The following is a 24815-nucleotide window of genomic DNA, read 5'->3' as shown; positions in this document are numbered from 1 at the left end:
AAAAGGGAATTAAACATCCTGCAGATGATTAACTATTAAAGTAACCGAGGCTGAAAGAACACAAGTCAAGATGAATGATCAGTTCATGAGCTTCTCTCAGTGAGTCTTCTGCTCGAGTTGTTGACAGATTTGTTTCATGATGATTTCTAACTTGAGAAGACAAACCATGTCTCACCACGACAACTCTGACACTAAAATGATGAAATATTGTTCGTATCTTTAAAGGCTGAGAAAATATATTGAATTATAGCATAACTACGATCATCTCTTTAACTCTTTAAGTTGTTTGCTCAACAATGGCTGAATATTTAAGGCCTAAATAAATGTCTGTGAACAGCAGAGAACTGTGACTCTGTGACTCTGTGACTCTGTGACTCTGTGACATCTGAGTGTCTTCAAACAGGAGGATATTTGAGCCCACGAGACTAAAATGCTTTTATATAAATCTGATACTTTCCTCAGGATGATTTCCAACATAATGATCGGCTCCTTATTGATGTTTTCCAGCCTGGACTCAGAGAAACAAAGAGCAATTCATCACCAGCTCATGAAGAAGCTCAGGAACACATGATATCACATCTATATGTGCTTGTTTGAAGCTAATGCACGTTATAAATCACCGCTGGACACAAGGACAGGAGGATGATGATGAATAATACATGATTCAGAATTTGTGTCCAATTGAAATGCAATAAAGAATGACATCCTGCTTCAGAGGAAACAAATACAAGATACAGTCTCACGTGTGACACTGTGGAGATGAAGTAGTATTTGTTACGTCTTTCCTTCTTATGATCAACTTCTCCTACAGGAAGATAGTCTTTGTTCAAACAACAAATGTTTTGTCTCATGAATGTAACTTTTGAATGGATATAAACTTCTTATCAAATGAATAGATGAACGTTAGGATGAAGTGATGAGTCTTCATCCTCACAGAAGGAGGTTGAAGATCAAATGAATGTCGACACCTTCACAGGAAGAGAAAACAGCTTCAACAGGAAGTCCAGACTCTCCCCAGATATATAGTCCAACTCGTCCCGTAGGACCATGAGGTGTTCCCAGGCCAGATGAGAGTCATAGTCTCTGCTGGATGTCCTGAGTCTGGGTTTGGGTTTGATGATCGTGGTTGATCCTGTCACCTCAGAGGTCGAAGCACTTTAGGAGTCGACGACATTAGGTTTAACTTATCTAACAGTCGACAGTTGTGCTAATGGCTACACTATTAAAACCTTCCAATTATTTAGACTTTTCACAGATGGACTTTTTCTTTCCAACAGCCTCATGACTGATGGTGTTACAGTACATGTTAAGTATTATATATAATACATTTAAGGGAGATCACATCGATGATAAACTTTGGTCTAAAAATACTCGTTGCATCATATTTATAGTCACGTTAATATTCAATTTAGTTTGTGTGTGAGAAGTTCTTTGATTCTCACTTGAATCTCTGTGTTCTCTCTGTTTTCCCATGATAACTTAAAAGCCTCTGATGGGTTTCGAACCAGATGAAAAAGAAATGAAAGCAATTGATCTGGTCTAAATTAAACATGTGGAACAGACTTAATGCCAGGTCCCTCAGAGACACAACATTCCACACACAACCACCAATAAACCTCATAGTTGTCAAGCTGTTTAAGTATTTTCAGGTAACAAAGTTGTTTCAGGTAACAAAGTTGTCGAATCTTGAACTCGCTACGGATCGAGAATCTTTTTCTAAGTTTTCTAGAAATAAATATCTAACATATTTGAACTAGGAGTCACTTCATTTCCAATTTAAACACGATCCTTCAACTAAATGCTAAATGATCTTCTAAACAACAGAATTGTTTGTTGTTATTGTTATATAATTATTATTTGCTTGATGAGGGTCAGGTGATCATTTCCTAAGACATGATTTCCACTCGTGTCTCCTCGAGTGTGGAACGAGCTTCAGTCCTTGACTTTAAATTTCAAATGTTATTAATTGGTTCAATCAATCAGTTCAATTGTTCTGTGGAGTTTTAGCAAAATGAAAACATGGTAAATGGGAAATGACAGCATTTTCGTGGTTTGACCTTCCATTTATTTTATCTTTATAATTGGAAAGCCTTTAGAAATTAAACAATATACTTGTAGGTAAAACTCCTGGTTGACAAAATATAGGTGAGATTGTGTCAGTGGTTGTTAACTTTCCCACTTTCTTAAGAGACAAACGCTGGTGAAAACATGTAAAAGGCAAATTATTACTATAGTTAAAAAACATTATTTTCAACAAATATGATCATATTTATATTTTTATGTTTTTAATCCTTTTTTTTTAACCGTCAAAACAACTTTTTTTCCTCCAAATCAATGTAATAACATTTGGCTTGTGTTTCTCAAAAAATAAATGTTTCGTAAAGAAGCTTCAAGGATCGACTTCACTTTCAGGTGAAGGTGGTTCAAAACTTCACAACAGTTTAATAGAAAAATAACACAAACGTACATCATGATGTAAAATCAGGTTCTTTGTCTGAATGAAGGAAATTTGACGAGAAAAGAACCGTCTTGAGTCTGGAATCAGCGATTTTAGTGTATTGATGAAAAAGCACAAGAATCTGTGGCACAACAACGAAGCTTCGGACACACATGTACGAAGACAAGCCACCATCGTCTCTCCTGCTGCAGAGCTCATTAAATAGTGTTTTCAGGGTCAGGTTCATACATAGTTCAGGAGAACAGATCGTACCTGATCCCACATGAAACCTAACATCGTAACTTAAATGTAAATCAAGACGTCATTAAGCGAAGGCTCACAGGACGTGAACATTCCAACAGACCTCGTTCGTCTGAACCTCCCGGTCCTGACAGAGTCGGACGGTGCTCAGTCCTGGGGATGTTTGAATCATGCATGATTTAACAATGTATGCTTTGAGATTAGCTTGAAGTCTTGAGGCTCTTATAGGAGTGAGTATCATCGTGAGAACCTTCCCTTTGGACACGGATTATATGTTTATAAGTAACGTAGAATATAAGCAGTGAAAAGATCAAATATAAGATATTATAACGAGGAAAGCAAATTAGAGCGAAATGCAGAAACAGCTCAAGAAGCAAAAGAAGAAGCTGGACAGGAAAATAAAAGACTAGTAATAGCATAGAATAGATAGAACTGTATTGATCCTCAGAAGGTCTCCTTCGGGAAATTGTTTTTCCAATTAGCAATACACAGTAATACAAACGATTGTTCATAAAAAAAACAACAATACGAACAAAACGATACTTTCACTTCTGCCCCCAAACTCAGAATTAAAACATCTAATAACATGAGGAATGAATGAGTCCTTGAGTCTATTGGTGTTGCATCTGCTTCTCTGTTCACTGATGACAGTGTTGAGAGGATGATGATCATGATGACAGAAGTTTGTTCGGTGATCTCTTGTCACAGTGAGTCCAGCTTCAACCTCAGAGAATCATAGCAGGAAGAGAAGGAAAGAGTGTGTGGTCGAGCGTCAGTAGGATTGAAGCAAACATTTTTGTCTGAGAGTTTCTGAGTCAACAGGATGAGAGATTGATAAAAGCTCTGTTTGAGTGTCTCTGACAACATTAGCAGCAGAAGTGACGACCAGAACAAAACACTGAACGTTTGACATCAACTCTTCAATAAGCCTTAAAGAAGTTGCTGCATTGATTATTGGCCTGAAAACTCCAGAAGTGACTAATCATGCAGCGATAATTCAAGATCTGAGTTCAGCCTTTTATTCTATTTCATGTTTCATTTAATCTGGGAAATCTGCCAACACAACATCTTTCAGCCAGTTTTGAACGACCTCCTCATTGGATTTCAATTCATCGCAGATGCTCTCTTTAGTTTCCTCCTGGACTGAAGATCCTGAATAATGTCTCGTCTCGGACCTGTTGCTCTGCAGAGTAGATACTGTTTTCACAGAGAAACATCTGCTGTTTCAACTCCTCCTTTCATTTGTTTGTTTTCCAAGTGGCCGGAGCAAGCCTGGCTCTGTTCACGATCGATCAGTCCAGTCTTTTGAGCTGGAAACCAAATTACAGCGAGTAAATAGACTGGACGGCACCGGCTCTGACGTGCAGGTCGTTATCAGACCTGGTGTTTGTTAGTGTGTGGTTTGTGTTTTCTTAATGAACGAGGCGTCTTGTGAACATGTTATTTCACACTTTACTTCTCTCTGGACACGTCACACGTCTGAGCTTCGTGTTTGAACAGATCCTTGAAAAATACATATTTGAAATATCATCTAAATCTTTGTATAAATGTATCATGAGTTGTTTATTTTATTCTCATCTTTACATCAGTCTACAGTAGTTTTATGAATTGAATACAACAGAACGACAAGTAAAGATGTAACTTTTGTTGTTTTTGTTTAGAAAAACTGTTGATGAAGAGAATTTTTGTCCTTTGACTTTTTGTTGGCAAAGTGAATTTTAATTCTGTTATTTTTTGAGCGTCATAAGTTGCGACAGAAAGTCGGCATTTGTGATCCAGTCTTTGCTCCTGATCTGGTCTTCTGTGAGGAACCAAAGTCGTCACACGGACCAGGTTGAGAGATTTTTATAGAAGATCTGGAGAAGTTTCTTTATTCTCTTCTGGCCGCAGACCTGCAATGCCAACCTTGATGTAAGCAATTTATGTTTGTAGAGCTTTTCCAGACCAGGGTCACAAAGCGCTAAAACAATCAAAAGATATTCTATAAACTATATGCTAAAAGGTTGCAGATGAAGGTGGTGTTGAGTTATGTTAATGATGGTCCATGTTTCTGATTCTCTCAATGATTGTATTCATTTTTCCGACTCGTTCCTGTTGAGTTGGTTCATTAGAAGGTTGTGAGGGAAGAGCTGATGATGTAACCTGTGATTAGGCTTTTTTACACATACGTGATCGTTATCGTGTTCATTATGCGCTGTTTGAAAGAACGAGGCTTTATTAAGACGATAATCATCAAGATTACTGACCAGAACTAATGAAAGGAGGAATATTCACCATATGCCGCCAGCGATGGCTCATAAAACTCTGGGATTATAAAAATTGACTTTGAATGTGTGAGCAGCTCAAATTTAGGATCTACATGTACATTGGATTTTTGCATATTCAAGTATTTTTTACTCACTGATGTCAAAGGTGCTACGATCCAGCTGCTGGACAATAGTTTGGAAAATGAAACATCAAATTCTGGAAATATTTTTCGTACTTACCGCTGTTTTACTTTGAAGAAACGAAAGAAAATAAAAGATTGTTAACTTTACCTTCTCTAAACGAAGAACGCTTGGTTACACAAACTCTTTCAGTAATTGCGCTCCTTTTTACATCTGTATCTTTAGGTAACGTCAGTGAAAAGTGAGTATTACAGACATTGCTTATCCCGTGTGATTGCACTTAAAATAACACGGAGGAGGGTAATGTACAAAACATTGAGGTCCCCAGATAATACTTATCCCGTGCGAATAGGGCTTTTGTCAAATACCACTCCTCAGTTTGACAGACTGACATAAGTCACCCAAGTACTGACTCAACCCTGAACTTTATCATCAGCAATAACCAGAGAATCAGTTTTGTCCACATTAAGCTTGAAAGTGTTTTCACTCATTGTTTGATTTCTAGCAAACAATTGACTAAGTTCAGCCTCTGAGGCTCAGTTGGATCAACAGAGCAGTAGAGCTGGATGTCATCAGCAAAAATGTGATAAGAAACATCAGGAAATCTCTGAATGATTTTAACCAGAGGAATCAAGTACAGCAAAAACAATAAAGGACCCAGAACAGAACCTTGAGGGACTCCACACAACAGATCCGCCGATTCAGACCTCGACCTTGATTGGCAGATACACTGAAGCTGCACCCAGAAAGGTATGATGAGAACCATTCTAACACAGACCCAGACAGTCTTCATCCCTCAGTCTTCAGGATCTGGTTCAACTGTGTCAAAGGCTGAGGACCAACACTCCAGCGCACACACCACAGGGAGGGATGTAGCGACACCAAGCATGTCCGATGACGTCCAGGCGAGCTGCAGCGTGTCTTTTGACTTGTACACCAGAAACGGGAACCTCTCCTCGATTTCTGTCAGAACTCAGTATCCGTTATTATTATTAAATAGCGTTGAGTCATTGTGTGTTCAGTCGGACGATCGTCTTACTTGAGATGACTTTGTTTAGAAATTATTTTCAATCAATAATTCTAACTGTGTTTGCTTATACCGTATTTTCCGTACTATAAGTGGCAGTTTTTTTCATAGTTTGTCCGCGACTTATACCCTGGAGCGACTTATGTGTGAAATTATTACCACATTATTAGCAGTATATCATTTCACATGTTATTTTCACACTAAACCTCAAGAGGCCGCTCTAGGCCTGTGTTGATAATTTGGACGTAGAAGAGGAAGCATCTTCTACCTCCGGAGTTAGTTAGTTGTTTAAAAGTGACACGAGGATGAAGAGTTATTTGGAGTTACACGGATGGTTTGGTAAACTAGTTAGTTATTTATGCTATAGTTCTCTGAATAACTCTTCATATGTTATGTTAACATACCAGGTTCTCACTTCATGTAACGTAACGTAACATTATTCTGTTGTTGCCTCTAGTTTTATTTTAACTTGTCTTTCAAGATCACATGTCTGTTCTTGGATTTTATCAAATCAATTTCCCCCAAAAATGCGACTTATATATGTTTTTACTTCTTTATTATGCATTTCATGGCTGGAGCGACTTGTGCTCCGGAGGCACTGATAGTCCGCAAAATACGGTATATCATTTATATCAAAATGGTATATATATTTAATTATCTATATCTAATTATCTTTTATAGATTTATCAATACAGTAATTGTAGTTGAAGCTATTGTCTCTATAAATGTTAATGTCTTAAGAGATTTCCTGATCATTTTTGTCTTCATTTTAAGATTCACGATAAGTTCAGTCGGAAGCGTGACATCAAATATGACTAATAACTGTTGATGTTGGCTAATGTTGTTGAACTAAATGTTGGCGCTTCAATGATAAACACGATCCATGTTTTCTTCAGCTTCAATAATACCAAGTAAACTAGTGCACATCCCTCCTGTCAGTCAAATTTGTGCAACTTTAGATTACAAACATTTCCTGCTGCCAGTTAAACCTCCAGTCTTTCTTCTCTGCTCATCCCATGTGTGGCGGTGTTTGCTGAGCGAGTATCGAACTGCTGGCGTTCAATATCCTGCTGCTCTTAGTCAATGTGTAATATGCAGTTTGCTAACCGAGGCTCGGCATCTGCTGCAGCTCCCTGGTGACTGTCGGGATTTCTATTAGCAGCTGAAAGTCTGCACCTTTCTCCGGGTATTTTAAACGTGGCCAGACTCACATGGAAATAACTTCCCTCGACACAGACATTCATTTCTAGAAGCTCTTCAAAACTTTTTTCTACATAATGGATGACTTGCTAACTTTTCCTCATCGTTGGAATGTTCATCCTAAGTGCTTGAAGAAAGATCATCTTTTGGAGACGTTTCCTCTACCGTTGAAGGGCCAAATCCTGCCCGACTCGTCATCTCAGGGCCCCTGAGAGCTTCTTTGTGTATGTTGTGGTCCAAGATGATCGGTTTGATTATAGTTGCCGCGGATAAATGTGGAAAGTCACAAAAGCTGGAATATTAAGGAATTAAAGTTTCTATTTGACTTGAATGACTTTGCGTCGATCGTTCAATGTTGATAAGTTTTGATATAGAATTGAGATAATTGGGCTAAAAGTCTCCAAACCTAGTTTGAGCTTCAACACTTGACCTGGTTTCGAGTCTGAATTGATGAGGAAGGAAGAACAGGTGGAGCTGAAAGAGTGTGTGGAGTGTGTTCAGATGCTTCTCCTGCCTCGACAGCATCCAGGTGCAAACATCTCAGGTCTGCAGCAACACTGACCTACTTTAGTGGAAAACGATGAACCGCTCAGTTCTCCACGCATACATTAAAGTCCAGGAGCAGGTTTTTATATTTGAATGTTCTGCTCAAGTCACTTCCATTGGAATCCTAGACTGGTCATTTAGAAAAGAAGCCTCTCCAGACCTCCTCCAAGCTGCTCATTTGACCCCTATTTTGTCCTGATGGTGATTTAGAAATGATGTTCATTGTCCGTCAATCATCGACTCTTGGTTTTCTTATCTTCACCACGGAGACCAACTGTGGCCGTTACAGTGTGACTGGGTTCAATGTTTCATTAGCACTTGACGATCCTTCTTTAGTCAATGACATTTATTTCCATGTTTTGCCGTCGATGGTTTCACGTGGATATGGATGTAAATCCTGATCTGCTGTAAAACACAGAGAAAAGAGGACAAACGTATAAACATCTCAAGAAGGTTCTGTTCAGTAATGAAGTGGAACATCAAGACAAAGAGCAGCGTATTTTACAAAAGCTAATAATGAAAGTGTGTGAAGAGCCACAAACACAAGAGCTTCATTAAATCATTCAAATCTCATGTGAAAGAAGGAGGTGTAAAGAGTCACATTAGAGATTATCCTCAAACCTTCCCTTCGAGGCACCATCAACTCGTTCATCCAGGGGTTCCAGATTCATGACCATTTGTTTTTGTCTGAGGAACAGAAATGTATCATGAAGATCAAGAGTGTGATCAAGAAGCAGGTCCTCCCGAGGATCATTAAAACACAGTCGTTGAGAGGAGCAGACGTTCCTCCCTCCAATCTGCTCGGCTCTCATAACAACTGAAATGCACTCGGTGACCTTGAGAGTGACCTTTAGAGTGGATTTGAAAAAGGGTTCCTGTGTTTGTAGGAGAGGAAATGATGGAGTAGATCAGCTCCAGAGACGAGGTGGACGGACTCCAGCCTGGTAAAGTGACACTGAAGACATCAACACTAATGACTCAAGGCTCCACGTCCACAAACATCTGAGGAACCTTGTTGGTCACTTTTGTATCTTCACCTCCACTGAGAGCGTAGATGTATGATGGTTGTGTTTATCTGCCGTCAGCTTGTAAAATAGCTCAAAAACGGATGATAATGTGTCGTCCAAGTCACTTGCATTTTTATCTAAGTTTTTTGGAAATAAAACAATATATATTTTAATCACAATTCAATTTATTTCTATAAAGCAATTTAATTTATTCAATCTTTTATATTCTCAGATCTTTTTTTATTTTGAACTTGTACTTTTGAACAATGTCCAGTTTCTCATTGTTTCACAAACTGAGTTGAAACAAAACAAACTTATATTTTAAATTTTATTTTTATTTATCCAGGTTTGTCTCATTGAGATTAAAATGTCTTTGAGAAGAAAGACCAGGGTGGACAGAAAAACAAAGTTGCACATAAAAACAATTACATCTAATATTAAGTGCAATAGTACGATATAAACCATTACTGACGAAAAACATTCACATTTGCCAATAGAGTCCGACGTCAAATTCCTGACAACAGCCTTGAATTCATTACAAGTCACTAGATCCTGAAGCTCGAGCTGCTTCTGCACATGTATATTATACAGAAAACTGTTTTACCAACTTCAGGACGAGCTCGAGGAACATTCAGAAGCAACATATCCCTGAACATACATTTTCGAGACATATACGGTGATTAATAACAAGGAAGTTTAACTAAAATGTTCTTGTAGATAAAAACAAGTTTCAATAACGTTCAAGTATATAAATATCATACGTTTAAGAGACTCTGAGGATCCAGGACCAGAGGTTCTCACGTGACCAGTTTCTTCATCGGCTTCTCTCCACGATTCATCACCAGAGTCTCTCATAAGTCGAGACATCAAGCAAATCCTGCTCTCATCGATTCCATGGTTTGATGGAGACTCGTGACAAGACCTCGGCTCGGATGACAAACAAGAGGTCAGAAGGTCAACGAATTGATACCAAATCGATGACGATGATTGACAAGAAGAATGTCGTGTCAACGACCTCTTGGAATGAAAAGGCGTCTTCACGAGAGCTTGTGTTGCACTTGTGTTGCACTTGTGAGCAAACCTTGTGTGTTGACTTTGACGCACAGTAAGTCCTGAAGGTCACGTCTCTTAACACGAGGAAGTAGATTCTACTCGTTTCTTTCAAGGACCAACGGTGTAAACGCTGAGCAAGCATTTAAAGAAGCAGCAGCGACTGGTGTGAAGGAAAAATTCTAACAATCCAATAAGAAATTCAACTGTGAGGATGTGAAGACATTTTATAATGTGTTCATGTTTATTTGCATCTTTTGATACAAAATCATATTTATGTGTGTGTGTGTGTGTGTGTGTGTGTGTGTGTGTGTGTGTGTGTGTGTGTGTGTGTGTGTTAACTTGTTTATTAACTTGATTTTTCATATTTCTATTGTATAGATTATCTTTTGTCATCTTCAGACACTTAATAATGTCAACACACAATATTTCAGCTGTTAGTGGATCAATACAACACACTTTTGATCAATGGTCATGAATATTGATCTTTTCATAAATAAATGGTCAGAATTAAAATGTATCTTGAGTGTAGCTTCATGTGACAACAGTTTGAAGTCAGGATGGATTTGAACATTTTTTATTCAGCAGTTGTCTAAGAAATATGTGTGTGCGTGTGTGTGTGTGTGTGTGTGTGTGTGTGTGTGTGTGTGTGTGTGTGTGTGTGTGTGTGTGTGTGTGTGTGTGTGTGTGTGTGTGTGTGTGTGTGTGTGTGTGTGTGTGTGTCGGAGAAGACATCATTCACTTTGACAAGTGTGTATCTCTGGCTTATTGTGGATTAATTTTCTGTTTGTTGCTGTGGACGTAGAAAAGTGTATTTCAAGTATAAATCGCTGCTAAATGAAGTGTTTCTTGATGATCTTCGCTGTTGTTGCTCATCTATGACGAGCTTTGCTCTCGTGCTGCTCCCTGGACTGTTAGCATCTTCCAAACACAAGGTTTTAGAAAAAAAAAGTCCCTGCAGCTCAACTAGAAACATCACAGTCTGTCTTCACGCTGCTCACGGTGCTGGTTCTTCATTGGTCGTCTGGTCCCAGCAGAGCTGAGCTTGGATCAGGGTCACCTCCTCTCCTAGAACCAGAGCGCTGTGCTCGTCCTCTGGGACGTTCGGACAACTTTGGCTAACGCCTTGTGGGATTTCAAGGTCTAACAGCAACATTTGAGTTTGTGTTATGAGTTGATTAAAGCACAGACGTGTTACAAATACACACATTTGAACGAATCAATGAAACTTGAAACGATCATCTAATGATTTAATGGAACAACTTCAGCCTGAACCGAGGAAGACGAGCAGAACTTCATCAGCTGTCAGAGGCTTGTTATGTTCTTGCTGCAGTCACTACCCCCTGCTGGGCGAGCCCTGCCCTTGACTTGAGAATTCAATTTTATTTATTTAAGAGAAGAAGTGACTTAGATTCACTTAAATCATGGATGATCACAGAGGAAACAAAGAATCAATGATCAGCGTCAGGAAGAGTCTGATCTTCAAACAGCAACAAATTGGGATCACATGTTTTAAACTTGACTGGTTGATTAGATGAATGTTGATGTTACTATGGTGACCTTTAAGATGATTTAAGATTGATTAGAGATGTCAACAAAGACAGTAAAACGATGAAGGAAAGACTTTTTGTGAAGTAAAGACAGTTCATTATGATAAGTTCAGCCTCAAAAAAATGAATAGACAATTTCAAAATCAGACGTTTACTTCGTAAATGAGTAAAAGCTTTGTGTAAAAATAGTGAAAAGAAATCGTCCCCCAGAAGTTCAAAGACAAACCTTTTGAGCTAACAGTATGAATATGTGTTTGTTTCTTAAGTCCACGGCTGTAGAGTCTTCATGAGCTTCATAGTTATTTGACTAACATGTGATAAGACTAATATTAGATTCCAGCGCAGACCTCGCTCCTCTCATACTGCTGACTTCTATTTGTTTGCTCGACTTGCTCAAGGGACACGGTGTAGCCGAGGCGTCAGCTCCCCAGTATCGGCTTCCAGCGGCTCCTCATGAATTATTAATGTTTCACCAAATGTTCTCAAGTGTTGTTTTTTCTCCTGCGATGTTTATTTATCCGACTTCATTGTTGGGTTTTCTTTCAGAGCCAGAACTGACCAGGAACCGCTCGGTCCAGCAGCTGAATGGGAAGTGGGCGACTCTTTGACTCTGGGAAATGAAGATGCCGTTACCATGGCAACTGATAATCCTTCTGTTTCTCAAACTGTGCCCGGCTGGTAAGATGCCAGTTCAAGTTTATTTTCACACCTGAAATACATCCATTTGCCCAAAGGAGGTTTCGGCTGCTCTCTGAAGACAGTTTCTCATGTTGGCCAAACATTAAACATGAGTGAATATGATTTAGATTCTTTCCAACAAAATAAGCATCTTGAAGAAATGAAGGATGTGTTTGCTTCAGACCTGGAAATATCATCGACCAGCTAAAATACAAGATAAATACCAATCATTTCATTTAATCTTTACCTTCCTGGTTCATAATATTTCTGTATTCAGGCACTTATATTAAAGTCCAAAATTTCTATATTCATCAAGAACTTCTCAGGAAATGCTTAAACGCTCCAATTACAATTTAAATGTAATTCATGATACAAGTTTGTAAGGAAACTTGCAACTGTTAACATGAGTCTAAAGACCTCTGCCAAGCAGCTCATTCTTTTAGTACTCAATTATTAGTGACTCACCTGCTCAACCGTAAAACTGGTTGTTACTGTAACAGTCAAACTTGTACAGTAGTGTCGAAGACTGCGTTGAGTGCTCGATATCCAGGACTCCAGGAAAGAATCACCACCTGATCCTTAACATTGGAATGAAAGCAACGGCAGATAAAAACCTTGTTGACAGAGAATTCCTCAAGAAGCCGGTGGCGTCTCCCTGGAGCTGAACATTCTGATGAAGAGTGTTGAGTGTTGAGGCCGCCCTGGCTCTGCAACACAAACGCATCATTTCCCAGGTGCAGCAGCCCGGCTATTAAAGCTTCATTCATTTGTTTAATCTAAAGGACGCCGCAGTGAGGCTGAGAAATGAAGCCTCCCACAGTGACTGTGGAGGTTTTACCTGAGGCGCCGACTCGCGCTCTCATTAGGATGACGGTGATGATGATGTGGGAGGGAGACCCTTTTTTTTGTCCTCGTCAAGGTTAGACGTTTAACAAAAAGTGCAGAAGTGTGTGTAGAAGTGTGTGTAGAAGTGTGTGTAGAAGTGAGCAGAGAGGAGGGAGGGTGAATGTCAGGAGTATTTGTGCAGAAGAAGAGAAAGATTTCACGGCAGTAATTAGTGCAACATTAGTTCATTACTCTGGAGTATTGATAGTTGTGCTGCAAACACAACAACACGCTCCACTGAACCTCAGCAGCAGATAACACCGAGAACAACTATTCTCTGATGTTGCATGTTTAGTGAAACAATCACACGTAGACTTACGATCAGAGGCAGCTAATGTTAATTAGCACCAGAGGTCGAAGGTCATCCAGAGAAACACATGCCCAGTATGTTTATTGTCTTCCATACCACGACTTTAAGGATGTTCAATAGTGTTGACTTGATCCCTGATGGTAACTAGTGACAAGGTTATAAAGTTACATTTGAGGTCCTGATGAGTTGTTAGATCTGCTCGATACCAGGCACTTCTGCCTCTTCTTGGTCTTAGGTTAGGTTAGAACTTTATTGATCCCTCAGGAGGAGAAATTACTTTACTTATTATTATTATTATCATTATTATTGTTATTATACTTTTATTTCTTCTATTCGACCTTCATCCTGCCGCGGAGGTCGTCCAAACATTCATCAACAGTCTGGGAATGTCTGACCTTTTGGGATCTTTTAGGAGGCGACAGATTGGAAACTGTTCAATTGACATTCAAAGTTAGTTTTAAGTCTCAATTCTTTGATTCTTTATCTTTCTCGTTGACAAATGATGATGTTATTTATTGTTTCTTAGAATTTAGCTTCATCTTTTTGATAATGGCTCAACATATTCTCAGATCCAGATGTTAATCCAGAGAAGCAGCAACAAACAAATCCGTCTAAAAGTCCCAAACATTTGAACTGAAGTAATATTGAAGTCAATAACATTTTACGTTTGCTTTTCACAAACAGAAGAAAACACAATTTTTTTAAAAGAAAGAAACCAACAGATAATAACAAAATGAATGTCCATCCTTATCTTGAAATGTATTGAAATATAGGAGGACAGGGGCCCAGAGGAGTTGAGGTTCCTGGTATCCGTCAGGATGTTTGAGACTCGCTAATACAACGAAGATATTTTTTTCAAAGGTTGAAATTGTCTCATAACGGAAAAGAATCTACGATGTAGGGACTGATGATGTCGTGCATATGTCAGCGTCGTACAAACACACAAACATGTGTTGAATATAGTCCTGGTTCATCTGTGGCTAATTGTTCTCTTGTCTCGCTGCACGACCTGCTCTGTGACGAGACTTAATTCAAGCCAGAATCCACTGTTGGCAGCTAATTACATGGTGACGAGTCGCACACCCTGAGCACCCTGGGAAATATTTCTGCAAATATTCAATACCATCTGCTTTGTTTGTGACTCAGAGAGAACACGCCACGGTCCTGTCTTCACCCAGGAGCCCAGCGACACTATTTTCCCGCTGAGGTCTGATGATCATCAGGTGTTTATTAATTGCAAAGCCAAAGGAAATCCAGCCCCACATTACAGGTGAGTGTTTGAAGACCTCGACAGGTGTCGTTGTGACTGACGTCTCTCTTCTCTAATCATCAAAGCAGAAAAGCTGATCATGTTCTTCTTTAGATGGAAGGTGAACGGGAGAGAGATTGACAAGGACTCGGATCCAAACTTCAGCCTCATGGAAGGGAATCTTCTGATCCATAGACCTCATGTGGTCAGTCACGGAGGAGTCTATCAATGCATCGCCACCAATGCCTTCGGGACTGTTGTTAGCAGGGAAGCTAAAGTCCAGTTTGCATGTGAGTACTTCTACTGTTGCTTCTCATAAAAAGACGTCGTCCAAGCGTATGATTCTCAAGGCCTCTGGACAAACGTAAACAAGACCAGCAACAATCTACATAAAAAAACTTTTTGGGATAAAACTTCCCAGAATGTTACGCTATATAAATACAAATGACTTACTTACTTACTTACATTTGTACAAAAATACACAACTAATCATAAAATCATTTCCAGAAGTCTTTTTCGACGACTTCATCATTTAAGGTCGACGAGCAAACCAGCGAGTAACCAGTAGAAAAACAACAAGTTAACATATTGATGACGATCTTTAAGCTGGAAGGACGACAACCTGTGATAATAATGTGTTGAATGTTGTCCTTCGTACCCTGGACTCACACAACAGACTCACAATCATCAGTTCACTCTTATGCTTGTCAAACCTGTCATGTGTCCTCTGAGCTCAGTAGACGTACAACTTTATTGTTGAAGCAGGTCCAGCTCTCTACTATACTTTCTTCATTCTTTTCTTCCACTAACGGATGGCATCTGAAGCTGTCAATTCAAACAGCGTCAAAAGATCGCTGGAGTAAATGTTGTGATGACGTCGAGCGAAATGTCAGTAAAGACCATCAAAAGTCATCCGAACTGTCGTGTTAGTGAAGGTACTCTTGTGCTGGTACCTACAGGTCTACAGTATTTAAGGTGTGCAGAGTTGTAGTCACTTCACTGGACTCTACTTTAATCTGTTGGATCATATCGACATCAGTGCTTCATAACGTCTTCATCTAGAAACAGATCCTTCTTCAGTGACACTTAATATTTCCACAATCCATAATCCTAGGATCTCATTCCTTTGTGTCGTCTCTGGAGCTTCGAGGACACGTTGTCCATAAGTTTGTCATTAATCGACGTCTGATGGAGAGAAGGAGGAAACCGGTCAGGAAGAAACAGAGAACGTATGAGGACGATCATTTCTCCGGATGCTTCTGTCCTTCTCTCCATGATCTCCGGTCGTGAAACACTCCTTCATGCGGTTGATCTTTAATCAGTCGTCTTGTGATTTGATCGTCTGTTTGCTGGATCCGTCCATAAGAGGCTGGTATCTCTCAGGCTGTGGATTGATACGTCTTCCCTTTGATTACTGGCTCACGGAGCAGAGCAGCATTTAATTAAAGGTGAGATGATTCTCTGGAGCTCCGTCAGCGAGAGGCTCATCCTCGTCGTCACGTTTGTCTTGAAGGCAATATGAAGAGGAAATGAAATCCTTCCTCAGTTTCACCTTTAAGAGAACTTCTATCACCAGCCGTCATCCGTTTTCCTTTTCTGTCCGGCAGTTCTGGAGAACTTCAGAAGAAAGATGAGGAACACGGTGCTGGTGAGGGAGGGTCAGGCTGTGGTTCTGCTGTGTGGTCCACCCCCCCATCATGGAGGTATGACGACACTCAACCCTGACCTCTGACACTCAACCCTGACCTCTGGCCTTCATAATCAACTTTTCATACATTTCTCTGATGGAACTTATGACAACATGAAGCTGGTATTCACCGGGTCTGCTACTCATGGATGTTCAACTAAAAACACACAAACAGAAAAATATTCAGTCGTGTTTGAATCTGTGTGACACGAATTCTAACTTTTCCTTTGTTCATTCTAATCAACGTAGGATTCAGACGGGTTCATCCCTTTCCATGCCTTCATTTAAATATTTCATCACAGCATCCAAACTATACAAACACTTTAGATAAGATACTTCTTATCTTACAAAACACTTTCTGGTCTCATCTGGCAACGAAGCTGCAACTTCTCAAGTCAACACTTCTAGCATCTGAGCGACTGAGTGACTCCTTTAGTTAATCAATAACTAGTATTTCTTACATCGTAGCAAACATTCAAGTTTTATCAGAGACTAGTTTTAACAGCATCAACTGACGTAATAACTCTCTCCATCTTGGACTCGTGTCAACCACTATTGTCCTGGTGTGTGAAGGTAGTTTAGAGGAAGATCAGCTTCTCTTTATTGCTGCACATCTGGAAGCTTCTCTTCTGTACTCTTTGTTTTCTACACTTTCTCTTCTGCAACTTTCTTTTTGCTTCTTCTTGCATCTCAGATGCCAGACTTTCCACTCACTTCTCCTTTTCTGTCAGAAGAATGAGCTTTGTTTTTGATCACCTGTCTCTCCAGTCTCACCTGTCTCTCCAGTCTCACCTGTCTCACCTGTCTGTCCAGTCTCACCAGTCTCACCTGTCTCACCTGTCTCTCCAGTCTCACCTGTCTCTCCAGTCTCTCCAGTCTCACCTGTCTCTCCAGTCTCACCTGTCTCTCCAGTCTCTCCAGTCTCACCTGTCTCTCCAGTCTCTCCAGTCTCACCTGTCTCTCCAGTCTCACCTGTCTCTCCAGTCTCTCCAGTCTGACCTGTCTCTCCAGTCTCACCTGTCTCTCCTGTCTCTCCAGTCTCACCTGTCTCACCTGTCTGTCCAGTCTCACCAGTCTCACCTGTCTCACCTGTCTCTCCAGTCTCACCTGTCACTCCAGTCTCACCTGTCTCTCCAGTCTCACCTGTCTCTCCAGTCTCATCTGTCTCTCCAGTCTCTCCAGTCTCACCTGTCTCTCCAGTCTCACCTGTCTCTCCAGTCTCTCCAGTCTCACCTGTCTCTCCAGTCTCACCTGTCTCTCCAGTCTCTCCAGTCTCACCTGTCTCACCTGTCTCTCCTGTCTCACCTGTCTCTCCAGTCTCTCCAGTCTCACCTGTCTCTCCTGTCTCACCAGTCTCACCTTTCTCACCTGTCTCTCCTGTCTCTCCAGTCTCACCTGTCTCACCTGTCTCTCCAGTCTCTCCAGTCTCACCTGTCTCACCTGTCTCTCCTGTCTCTCCAGTCTCACCTGTCTCTCCTGTCTCTCCAGTCTCATCTGTCTCACCTGTCTCTCCAGTCTCACCTCTCTCTCCTGTCTCTCCTGTCTCTCCAGTCTCATCTGTCTCTCCAGTCTCACCTGTCTCTCCAGTCTCACCTGTCTCTCCTGTCTCTCCAGTCTCACCTGTCTCTCCAGTCTCACCTGTCTCACCTGTCTCTCCTGTCTCTCCTGTCTCTCCAGTCTCACCTGTCTCTCCAGTCTCACCTTTCTCACCTGTCTCTCCTGTCTCTCCAGTCTCACCTGTCTCACCTGTCTCTCCAGTCTCTCCAGTCTCACCTGTCTCTCCTGTCTCTCCAGTCTCACCTGTCTCTCCTGTCTCTCCAGTCTCACCTGTCTCACCTGTCTCTCCAGTCTCACCTGTCTCTCCTGTCTCTCCTGTCTCTCCAGTCTCACCTGTCTCTCCAGTCTCACCTGTCTCTCCAGTCTCACCTGTCTCTCCTGTCTCTCCAGTCTCACCTGTCTCTCCAGTCTCACCTGTCTCTCCTGTCTCTCCAGTCTCACCTGTCTCTCCTGTCTCTCCTGTCTCTCCAGTCTCACCTGTCTCTCCTGTCTCTCCAGTCTCACCTGTCTCTCCTGTCTCACCTGTCTCACCTTTCTCACCTGTCTCTCCAGTCTCTCCTGTCTCACCTTTCTCACCTGTCTCTCCAGTCTCTCCTGTCTCACCTTTCTCCAGTCTCACCTGTCTCTCCTGTCTCTCCAGTCTCACCTGCCTCTCCTGTCTCACCTGTCTCTCCTGTCTCTCCTGTCTCACCTTTCTCACCTGTCTCTCCAGTCTCTCCCGTCTCACCTTTCTCCAGTCTCACCTGTCTCTCCTGTCTCTCCAGTCTCACCTGTCTCACCTGTCTCTCCTGTCTCCCCTGTCTCACCTGTCTCACCTGTCTCTCCTGTCTCTCCAGTCTCTCCAGTCTCACCTGTCTCTCCTGTCTCTCCAGTCTCACCTGTCTCTCCTGTCTCTCCAGTCTCACCTGTCTCTCCTGTCTCACCTGTCTCTCCTGTCTCTCCTGTCTCACCTGTCTCTCCTGTCTCACCTGTCTCACCTGTCTCTCCTGTCTCTCCAGTCTCACCTTTCTCACCTGTCTCTCCTGTCTCTCCAGTCTCACCTGTCTCTCCAGTCTCTCCAGTCTCACCTGTCTCTCCTGTCTCTCCTGTCTCTCCTGTCTCTCCTGTCTCACCTGTCTCTCCTGTCTCACCTGTCTCACCTGTCTCTCCTGTCTCTCCAGTCTCACCTTTCTCACCTGTCTCTCCTGTCTCTCCAGTCTCACCTGTCTCTCCAGTCTCTCCAGTCTCACCTGTCTCTCCTGTCTCTCCAGTCTCTCCAGTCTCACCTGTCTCTCCTGTCTCTCCTGTCTCTCCAGTCTCTCCAGTCTCACCTGTCTCTCCTGTCTCTCCAGTCTCACCTTTCTCACCTGTCTCTCCTGTCTCTCCAGTCTCTCCAGTCTCTCCAGTCTCACCTGTCTCTCCTGTCTCTCCTGTCTCTCCAGTCTCTCCAGTCTCACCTGTCTCACCTGTCTCACCTGTCTCTCCAGTCTCACCTGTCTCTCCTGTCTCTCCAGTCTCACCTTTCTCACCTGTCTCACCTGTCTCTCCTGTCTCTCCAGTCTCACCTGTCTCACCTGTCTCTCCTGTCTCCCCTGTCTCACCTGTCTCACCTGTCTCTCCTGTCTCTCCTGTCTCTCCAGTCTCTCCAGTCTCTCCAGTCTCACCTGTCTCTCCTGTCTCTCCAGTCTCACCTGTCTCTCCTGTCTCTCCAGTCTCACCTGTCTCTCCTGTCTCACCTGTCTCTCCTGTCTCACCTGTCTCTCCTGTCTCACCTGTCTCACCTGTCTCTCCTGTCTCTCCAGTCTCACCTTTCTCACCTGTCTCTCCTGTCTCTCCAGTCTCACCTGTCTCTCCAGTCTCTCCAGTCTCACCTGTCTCTCCTGTCTCTCCTGTCTCTCCTGTCTCACCTGTCTCTCCTGTCTCACCTGTCTCACCTGTCTCTCCTGTCTCTCCAGTCTCACCTTTCTCACCTGTCTCTCCTGTCTCTCCAGTCTCACCTGTCTCTCCAGTCTCTCCAGTCTCACCTGTCTCTCCTGTCTCTCCTGTCTCTCCAGTCTCTCCAGTCTCACCTGTCTCTCCTGTCTCTCCAGTCTCTCCAGTCTCACCTGTCTCTCCTGTCTCTCCAGTCTCACCTTTCTCACCTGTCTCTCCTGTCTCTCCAGTCTCACCTGTCTCTCCAGTCTCTCCAGTCTCACCTGTCTCTCCTGTCTCTCCTGTCTCTCCTGTCTCTCCAGTCTCTCCAGTCTCACCTGTCTCACCTGTCTCACCTGTCTCTCCAGTCTCTCCAGTCTCACCTGTCTCTCCTGTCTCTCCAGTCTCACCTTTCTCACCTGTCTCACCTGTCTCACCTCTGCTCTCACATGAAACGTTGCCAGCCTCGCCCTCCTCCCTCGTCACTGTGTACAACATGCTCGGTAAACTCCTCAGGTTATCTGTTGGTAATAAAGGCTGTGGGTTGATGTTGCTTATCCCGTGTAGCAGCAGCTGCTCCACTCTTGTCTGCTGCTGCCGATTACAAACCACAAAGTCATGTTTGCTCTCGCGGCCATTCGCTGCCCACCAGCACAATTTCACGCCAGCATGCCGTCGTCTGTTCGCCGTATCTCGTTGAACGCTTCGTCCACGTGGGACTCCACATTTAAACAATTTGCCCCGACTGTGTCCTCTTGAACAGTGTCGGCGCACAGCAGATGGGATTCTTCTCAGTCCTGCTCATGTGCGTGAAACATGGGTTTAGTGTAAGATAGAAACGTTATCTCTCAAACTCCAGCCATAGGTTTGACTTTTTGGAGATTTAAAAAATGATTTAAAGCACTTTTATGGTTACATCAGAGGTACATGCGTGAAAATGTGTTTGTGTTTAAGTTTATATCATTTGTATTCATTTCACAATTCCTCTATTCAAAGGTAAAGTGCTGAGAGTGGTTCATATATTATCATTATTATTAGACAACATCAACACAGATCCTGGACATCAGAAGAGTTTTCCATAAAAGTGATGAAGTCTAGTGAAAATCCTGCTTAACAAGACCATATTTGTAAATAATAATAATAATAATAATAATCTCTATTTATATAGCGCCTTTCTAGACCAGGGTCACAATATAGAAACGATTAAAATAAAAAATGTAAATGACAATAAAGATTCATGAAATAAGATTAACTGCAGCAGAGACACACATACCAGCATAACCCTCTGTTCTAAGAGTGGTTCAAAGGAAAAAATTGTCTCTAATACGACCTCTGAGGCGTCATCGTCGTCAGTCGGACTCACATGAACCGCATCGACCACAGAGTCTTGTTGACAGTTTCTCTACATCCACCTCCACATGAACGCGTGTCTCGTAGCAGAACCTTCTCGTCACAGAGTCTGCTTCGTTCTCCGAGGTCACACCAAAATAATATTGTTTCATGAAGCTTCAGCAAACATCAGGAATGAAAGGCATTCGTCTCACTGCAGCTACATTATTCTGACAATAGGGGGAGCCAGAAACACTATTTTTACAAAGAACTTATCGGGACTTTAACTTGTGTCTTGAATATTCTTCCCACTAAGCTTTGAAACACACAGATGTGTGTGTGAACAATGAGCAATACTAGATCAACACTCTTGTAAAGTTGTATTGAAAGATTAAAAATCCAGTCGTTTCTCTAATGTTTGATCCGTTTTGAAGCTCCTGCCACGTGTGAAGGAAAGTATGGTTTCCCTCCAGCAGCTTCTGAATCAGGTGTTTGTCTGGCATGAGGTGCGAAGACAGCAGCAGCTCAGTAAGAAGGTATGTGCTGGAGAAGGAGTCCAACTGTCGGAGGACATGAGATTATGTGCCTGCGAGGCCTCTGCTGCTGTGAGACTGCAGCTCTGATCGTCCTAATCATGAAGAGGTCTGTCGGGTTCGGCCCCGACTCTCACTGTAATCATCTTAATTCACTGTTTTCCCTCAAGGAAGCGAGTGCGACTTTTCACTGTCAGCGAGGATGACGCGTGATCCTGCGTCCCTGCAGACTCGCCTTCAATCCTTCTTTTATCCACCATTTATGCAAGTGTTAAGAATCTGAAACATTAAACTCCTTTATTTAAAGTCGTTTGTGTGTCGAGAATTACAGCCAGACCTTAATATCATTACCTCTGCCAAGGAGCTGATATTATTGTCAGTGTTGGTCTGATGTTGCATTACTCAAAAGTTGATGTTGATTTAAGACCAATCCCTTTAAATGATTCACACATTAATCTGACTGTAGTGACAAAGTGATTCAGAGGTTGTCGGTTTAAAAACACACACATTTCATTAACCTAATATTGTGTTGGTGTTAAGGTTGTTGGTGCAACTTCAATACAATCGTTGAATTATATTCTTTATTATCTTCTGATCTCATGCCATGTTTTCACGTCATTTGAAGGAGGCTCCTTGGCAGAGGCTTGCTCTGTCTCAGTGCCTTGCTGGTTCTAAACCGTGAGTAAACAAACAAGACTTGACCACATATTTGACAGCAGATCTTGAAATCATTAACTAGGTCTCATTAACCTACTTAACGACAACAACGACGGAGACACAACTACACGACAACAATAGTGACGACAGTAGATCAATGACAAATAACGACAACAATGAACAACAATGAAGACAACGACAACATTGACGCTGCAAATAACAACAAATAAATGAAATGATAAAAACAAGAAAAGGTGAGAATGAGGTTCAGAAATAAATGTTTTCTCTATGTTTCCATATGACTTGATGGTGTAAAGATAAGGCCCTCAGCTGAGCCTGATCGCTTCTGTCTCGCAGAGATGAAATATTCATGGGTGTTGGACGGCGACGGCACTTTCCTCCAGCAGGACGCCCGTCGATTCATCTCCCAGCGAACAGGAAACCTCTACGTGGCCAAAGTGGAAGCGTCTGACGCCGGCAACTACACGTGTGTCGTGAGGAACTTGATGACCAACAGCTCGGTCCTCAGCTCGCCGACCCCTGTGGTGGTTCGGCGCGACGGTGAGTCTGTGGTCATCTGGTGTCGGAGGGCGAGTCGCCCGATGAATCGCTCGCGTCGAACGCTTTCTCTTCTCCGTCGTCCTAAACAACTGACCTGAGCGAGGTTATGACACATATTTACATGAGCAGGAATGTAGTTCTGACAACAACACACGCTCCTCACAGCCGAGCCCTTCATGATGCTTCACATAAACAAGTCTGAGTCGAGGCACAATCCGGAGTCATCCATCCAAAGAGCCAAATGCTGTTGTAAGCAGTGTCAGCGTGAGCCAGAGTTACTCACGCACTCACACTCCATATGAATCACCAGATCTCTGCAGACCTCGACTTTTCTTTCGTCTGAACCATGTGCTCGTCTGCAGTCGTGATGGGAGAGTACGAGCCCAAGATGGAGGTGCAGCTGCCCGAGAGCCAGCACGTCTCCAAGGGATCCTCGGCGAGGCTGGAATGCTTCGCCTTAGGAAAGTAAGTCTCGTTTGTGAGAACAAGTTCTTCTTCCATTGAAGAAACATTCATGACTCCGGATCAGAGGTGAACGAAACAACGTCGCAAACAAATGACACAAAAAACTATCAAATAAATCAGATCCGGTTGTTTTGTGACCCTGGTCTGTGAAAGCAGATCAAACTCACTGAGAAGTTACAGTTTGTTTGTGATTGAAGATAAAGATTTTTTTCAGAATGATTCAAACAATAATTCACTGAAATACAAGAATCAACTTAAAGTGGTGAAATCTCTTATGAGAGTCAAACTCATACATTTAAGCATAACTTCCTCAATCTTTTGTGTATCAATCATAATGCTTTGAAGATGAGAGGAGTTCAAAGAGAAAAGTAAGACTGTCAACAACACATCAGCGAATATAAACCAATTAAGGATCAAAGACAGAAAAAGTAACTTTGAGACGATCGATACATTAACAGTGTTTTCAGGTTCAAGTTGTGGTGATGTGTGTGTGACTCCAGTTCCACATGAGCCTCCTCTGCCCCTGCAGTCCAGTGCCGTCCATCTCCTGGAGGAGAGTTGATGGAAATCCACTTCCTGGCAAGATAAAAATCAACCACTCCAGCGGGGTTCTGGAGATTCCATATTTCCGGCCGGAGGACGCCGGCGCGTACGAGTGCAGTGCTGAGAACAGCCGAGGCAGAAGTGCTGCCCGAGGGCGACTGCTGTTTCAAAGTAAGAAGCTTCTACTTCCTGCTTCCACCAGGACTCACTGTTGCTATGACGATGAAGATGTAGGATTTGTTGATTTGATTTGCCGCCGACTGAGAAGCCTGTTGGTGACGTGAATGTTTGTGTCGAGACGTAATTACATGTGAAACAAACTATTCTCAGCAGCTAAGAGCTCGTTTTTTAAATCACTTTTTATCTCTTAGATTTTCTGTCATCATGGTTTTTCTTTTTAATTTGGTATGAAGATGTGTTTATGAATTTAATTTTTTTAATTCTTTTAGTTTCTTCACTCGTTAGAAACCACTCCTGACATTACAGGAGCTCCGTCCTCGATAAAACGCTGAGAAATGATATTCAACATGATTCTCTGGAGAATCAGACGACGCTGCTCGACTGCAAATTGCTTTTTTAAATGCCAAACCTGCGCCGAGAGTTGGAGGTACTGAAGGAAAATAAACATTAGCTCGGAGGAAACCTTTTAAAAAGACAAGAGCGATGGAATCGTCAAGTGTCTTCTTCAAGAGAATCAGATTATTAATAAACCAAGAATATTTCATCCACAGACATTTTTCTCGTGGAATAAAAGTTTGTCAGAGAATGCATGAGATGTTTGTTAGGAAGTGGTCAGTGGTCAGACTAGAAGTTTCCACAACATATGATATGACATAATGAAATGAAAATATCAAAGTACAACTCAAGTGTAACCCAATACTACTCTATTGTGTACATGATAACTACAGTATCACGATGAAACATATATAGTTCAGATCAAACATAAACATGGTCAGGAGTGGTTTTTATTCAAGTTTCCATTTTAAAATATTCCAGAAAGTTTGTG

At 42.0% G+C, this 24815-nt stretch overlaps 1 protein-coding gene across 2 annotated transcripts in view; it reads left to right on the top strand.

Annotated features, from left to right (window-relative positions):
- Positions 1–24815, top strand: part of cntn6 (contactin 6) — an 86727-nt gene that overhangs the window by 37099 nt on the left and 24813 nt on the right. For both annotated transcript variants that reach the window (XM_087801566.1, XM_087801565.1), the window contains exons 3-9: positions 12012–12143; positions 14485–14608; positions 14702–14877; positions 16195–16290; positions 22598–22801; positions 23164–23266; positions 23796–23980. In XM_087801566.1, the coding sequence (XP_087657692.1) occupies positions 12083–12143; positions 14485–14608; positions 14702–14877; positions 16195–16290; positions 22598–22801; positions 23164–23266; positions 23796–23980 (949 nt within the window). In that variant the 5' untranslated portion in view covers positions 12012–12082. The remainder of the gene's footprint in view (positions 1–12011; positions 12144–14484; positions 14609–14701; positions 14878–16194; positions 16291–22597; positions 22802–23163; positions 23267–23795; positions 23981–24815) is intronic.

The sequence above is a fragment of the Callionymus lyra genome, chromosome 10 (assembly GCF_982586985.1).
Source record: "Callionymus lyra chromosome 10, fCalLyr1.hap1.1, whole genome shotgun sequence".
Taxonomy (NCBI): domain Eukaryota; kingdom Metazoa; phylum Chordata; class Actinopteri; order Syngnathiformes; family Callionymidae; genus Callionymus; species Callionymus lyra.
This window is presented reverse-complemented; position numbering and strand designations above follow the sequence as displayed.